The 5,128-nt window shown below is 38.2% G+C and overlaps 1 protein-coding gene across 3 annotated transcripts; it reads right to left on the bottom strand.

Annotated features, from left to right (window-relative positions):
• Positions 232 to 4,892, bottom strand: LOC18771706 (glycerol-3-phosphate dehydrogenase [NAD(+)] GPDHC1, cytosolic). Of its 3 annotated transcripts, none has more exons than XM_020569441.1 (6): positions 4,693 to 4,892; positions 3,519 to 4,176; positions 2,632 to 2,853; positions 1,739 to 1,986; positions 1,205 to 1,344; positions 516 to 894 (listed from the first exon to the last, which is right to left on the bottom strand). In XM_020569441.1, exons 2-6 carry the CDS (start codon positions 4,174 to 4,176, stop codon positions 735 to 737), a joined length of 1,428 nt encoding a protein of 475 aa, XP_020425030.1. In that variant the 5' UTR covers positions 4,693 to 4,892; the 3' UTR covers positions 516 to 734. The 3 variants fall into 3 exon arrangements, with proteins under 3 accessions (XP_007202031.1, XP_020425030.1, XP_020425029.1); XM_020569440.1 differs by having other exon boundaries at positions 3,519 to 4,467; positions 4,693 to 4,857; XM_007201969.2 differs by lacking the exon at positions 4,693 to 4,892 and having other exon boundaries at positions 232 to 894; positions 3,519 to 4,682.

Below are 5,128 nucleotides of genomic sequence, written 5' to 3'. Positions count from 1 at the left end.
AACCCTACAAAAATGTTCAAGCCTACTCCTACTATCAGCGATGAGGGATCTTCTGCCACACATGACCAAAGTATGTCTTTGGGAGGGGCTCAACAATCAAAATCAAGACCTAGAGTCCTTTGCTTGGGCCTATTGGGATTTCATGGAAGTTATTTTTAATGGATTTGGACACAGGTTTTGATCAACTTGGTGATATATTATGTTGCTATTGACGATAAATTGGGGCAGGAGTGCACACATAAGAAATAGAGGTGAAAAGGAAGTTTTTCTGTTTCCATGGCAAGTCTATACAAATATGAGATACATCGTTTTTGGCATCTTATAATATAATGCACGATACAATGTAAATCCAGCTCCCTATACAACCGTCTTGGCCACTGCAACTTCTTAAACTCAACAGTTATGACAATCACTTGGGCTGACGGCAACTTCGCAGCCGAAAAGCAAGGGTAGAGAAGTTTCGGTTTGCTGCACCTTATAGAGAAGTTTTCGGGTTTGCCATTGCATTAGTGTGCTACATGCAAATCAACCAGAGCCACCAAACAGATTGCAGGTTGCAGATTACAACGACTTGCTCCTCTTCAGTCCATCACTCAACTATCATATCCTTAGGAAGCTAAAAATAAGTCCATTTAACATATATATATTTATTTATTTATCAAATTAAACATGTATCGAAAACCAATGCGCTTGTTTTCACCATGCAAGTCCAATAATACCATGCTTCCACAAGGTTATATTGCCACTTTATCTTGCAATGGAAAACTAGTCAAAGGCTGCCCAAGAAGTGAGGGCCTATAGAAGACATGGCTCTGTGCAATCTCAATGCGTTCCCTGGGATCATTCAAGTTTTCATCCCTCAACGCTTGAAGAATAGCTTGTGATGATTGCTCCCTGGAGATCAAGCAATATGCATGGTTGAATTGATATACTAGTAAATTAACAGAAAAGACACAATCTAGCCTTAATTTGCAGATGCATAGGCACAACATTTAAGAATAGAAGGGGAGGAGGAACACAAACTTTGTGCCAGGTCAAGACAACTGCCAAACAAGATTTAGGTTACACCAAGTAATGCAGGGTGATCTTTCGGATCACACAAACACCTCTTAGTATAATTTATCACGGTGAATATTTTTTATCCTTTATGTTTGACAAAATGCCTTCAGGTAAGAAAATGGATTACAAGTTGGCCAGAAATTACCTTGTTATTAATATTTTATATAGCGTCTTCAAGATGGGGCAGAGCTCCACAGGAGCAACTGGCTTGTTTTCTTCAGGATGCAATACATTTAGGCTTGACTGACTGAGAAGTTCATAAAATGCTTTGACTGCAGAGACACCCTAGAAGCAGAGAGGCTCGGAATAATGAGAAATGAAATTATTGATAACTTATAAATGAATAATAACACATATCTTTCCCATCTGCATGAGTCATTTCCAGCATTGAGTGAGAACTATCTATCTTCACTATAGCAGTATAAATTGTATCATTGTTTTTGCTAATAATTAGGCAGTGTGGACGAACATAAAAAGTTTCTACATCTTAAAGATTGATTTCACAGTTCCAAATAAACCAATATAAGTATCATGATTTTGAGCATTTGTTCCTTCTTCAGGCTGGTTCTAAACGCACCCTAACTAGTACCATCGCTATCTAAATGTGGCGAATACCTTAGCTTAAAAGGAATGCATCTTACAGCGGTTTTAGAAGGAAAGAGTAATTCACAATCGGTACCTGAATCATTCCTTTTCCACTGATATTCTCACCCATATCCCGATTTAGTTCCCCTTTGGCTAGCATTTGCCCGTACCATGCATTACGGCCTTTCAACAAGGTTACATATGTGTCAGCCAGCAAAGGCCCAGCAAGTTTCTCAGGCTCTTCTGCCAACAAGTGAGTAATAAATATCATCTCTGAGGTACAATGTGCAAAATATACAGATTTGCTGGTAGCACTCTCCTTTGTGAGGGCTGCTACCATCCCTGAGATGATCAAAATGAAAAACGGATGTAAGTTGCAAACCAGAAGAATTCATTTATAATATGCTATGATATTCCAATCCAATATTATAGCATATAACTTTAGATTTTATTGATTTATCACTATTCCCAGAAGCTTCTATAAGAATGCAGGCCAACTACTGTTCTCATACAACAAATTTCATGTTTGTCCTGGCAAGAATATTCTGGCAGTGTATGAACAGCCAATTGTAATTATTCCATGTGAAACTGTAATGCCAGCTCATCAATCAGAGCAGGGATTCAGGATAACCTCTGATTTAAATCTAAACTTATCCATCTTAGCATAAATCAATATTGTCCCAGTAAGTCTCTCATCTGAATCTAACATACGCACTCTAAGAGAATTATTGTTGCTTTTATATGATCTAGTGTCTTGTTTTTGCAAAATCACTACATCTTCAAATCTGTCCTCATTTATACAGTATCAGGTGTATGAAGCTCCGAAAAGCTGAACAACAGTTACCACTACTTAAATGAAGCTGAACACCAATTACAAAGCAGAATATCAGACATCTCATTTCTTTTTATTAGATTTGAGAGGTTGGACGATTTAGATGCTGCATTTATTGTATGTGATATATTTATCAGAATGAACCTGAGACTTACCTGCTCCAATGGCATAGACATTCTTTAAGCCACCCATGACTTCATGTGTAACAAGATCACTATTGTCCCAGACGATAAAATGGGGTTGCCTTAAAAACTTTGCAAGTGGTTTTCTCCACTTCTCAGCTCCACATATTCGAGCATTAGCGTATTCCTTGTTGTAGATCTCTGAGGCAATATTTGGGCCACCCAGATAAAGTATGTTCTCTATAGGTACACCAGCTGCCAGGCATATAGAAAAGAATATGGAATTAAATTTGTGAAGCAAACCTAATATTTATCAGTTCAAACAATCAGCATACATTATCTGGTATAAGGTGTAAGATGCCACTTCATGATACACACAAAACAAGAAGAATTTGTCCCTTGATCTCTATCTTATCAAGCATACCATCTCGGCTTTGGGTGCACTAAAGAGTCTATATTTCTGATTGCATTTCTCCAGCTTTTGTATTGATAAGCTCAATTTTTTCTTGAGGCTCCATTTTCATTGACGGTTTGTAGAGTTTTCTTAGCAGAATGGTTTTTTCTGCTTGATAGATTTTGTAAAACTCCTTATATAGAATAGTTTTTTCTTGATTGTGTTTTGATCAGGACTTCAATATAACATAAGATTGGAAAAGTTGTCATTCTTTAAGAAAACATTTTGGAACAAACACCAAGAATTGACTCACATTTACTAATTCGGCTAAAGATAAAACCTTCACATTTACTTGCAAAGTTTTATAAGATTGTCCACTCCCCAAAATTGACTCACATTTACTATATCAGCTAAAGATAAAACCAAACCCAAAAAACCATCTCTCCTTCCTTTTTTCCACCTCACTGAAAATTTAAAGCCAAGATACCAGAGGTTGACAGTTAAATTTAAAAGAAGATAAACATACTTGCCCGGTTAATCATTTGCGTGGGAGTTATGATATGCGGGAGAGGCTCTAGTGCAGCCTCTATACCTTTCGCTAGAGAGATGATAATAGGATCTGTGATTCTTTCCTTCCAATAATTACTAATCTCTTCAAACACCTCTTGTGTTTCAGTAGAAGGCAAGCCATTCACCACAATATCAGCATCCCAAACAGCCTCCTGCAAACTGGTTACAACCTTCAAGGGACACAGTGGCGTATCGATCATGTTCAAACAAAATCCATCTTTCAAAATCTCATCTGCATAAAGTGTTCGATCCCCCAGCCTTGCCTCCACATATTTCAAATACGCACAGCGCCGGATCAACCTCCTCAATACATCCTCCCTTGAATTGATCACTTCAAAAAGAAGTTCAGCTGTTGCTTTATCAACAGCTCTTCCTGGTCTTCTCCATATCCTTATTTGGACCTTGTCTCGAAACTGACCATAGCTATCTTGCAACACAGCGGCAAAAACACTGCCCCAAGCGCCTGCCCCAACACCAACAATTCTTAATGGATCACCATTACCCTTGCCAAGGCGGCTCCGGAGCTCGTCAAGTTTCTCTTCCAAACTATTACAGTTCTGAATAGATCCATTTGAGTACAAATTACGATTCAAAGTCTCAATGCTCCCCACCATCTATATCCAAGTAAAATCACACTATCAACAATAACAGAGAAAACTCAAATTCCCCTAAGGTATCAACCAAATGCACTTACTGTATACAGGTTCTTCTATAATACCAATCTCTAGATAGATCTCTAGAACAACCCACTTTGATTTTTATGTATCTCTCTCCCTATACACACTGCTGAAATCTATGCTTGAAATGACAAAAATCTGCCGCCAATAAATAGCACTGTATTTGGTCTTTTCACTCAGATTTTCAGACCCACCAATCAAGCTTTGTTCCTACCCAAATTCAGCAAACTGAGACAAACAAGAAAAAGGATTTTTACGCATGCAGGTCTCTTTCTCTGTTTAAGAGTTTCAAAGAACATGCCAAAAAAAGAAACCCAATATTCAAAATATATCCTTGTTTTGTCCGCCTGAGGTTGTTCATCTACCCAACCATAAACTTCAAAAACACTTGGTACAAGTTAGCAATTAAATAAAGAAACGAGAGAGAGAGAGAGAGAGGTCAATAATACCAACCTTGTCGGAAACTACAAAGCTTTGGTCATAAAAGTGTATTGGGTCGTTCACTTAAATTCCTAGCCGTCCAAGGGCAGACATTGTAGTTGGCGGTGGATATAATGATGAGAAGTTGAAGCTAGCTACTAGCTAGGCACTAGAGAGTGCAATGGAGGTGAGAAAATGAAGGCTACGATGATGAAGCTGTGATTGAATCATTGAAGGGAGAAAGCGTGACAATAGAGACTGGAAAAGGCATTAATTGGTACAGTTGAGGTTTCGAGTTGGGTGTCATTAATAGGTTTTGGATTGTGCCAACTTCCCCAACGGTCATTAATATTGGATGATTTTGGTCGGTGTTTTATCACATGTGGCCATTCCCCGTGTTAGCTTGTCTTTCACTATTGCTCTTATTTGCTCCTAGGCACGTTTGGTTGATGAAAAATGAGACTTGGAA

The sequence above is a fragment of the Prunus persica genome, chromosome G7 (genome assembly GCF_000346465.2).
Source record: "Prunus persica cultivar Lovell chromosome G7, Prunus_persica_NCBIv2, whole genome shotgun sequence".
NCBI lineage: Eukaryota > Viridiplantae > Streptophyta > Magnoliopsida > Rosales > Rosaceae > Prunus > Prunus persica.
Note: the sequence above shows the minus strand (reverse complement) of the source record. Positions and strands in the feature narration are given on the sequence as shown.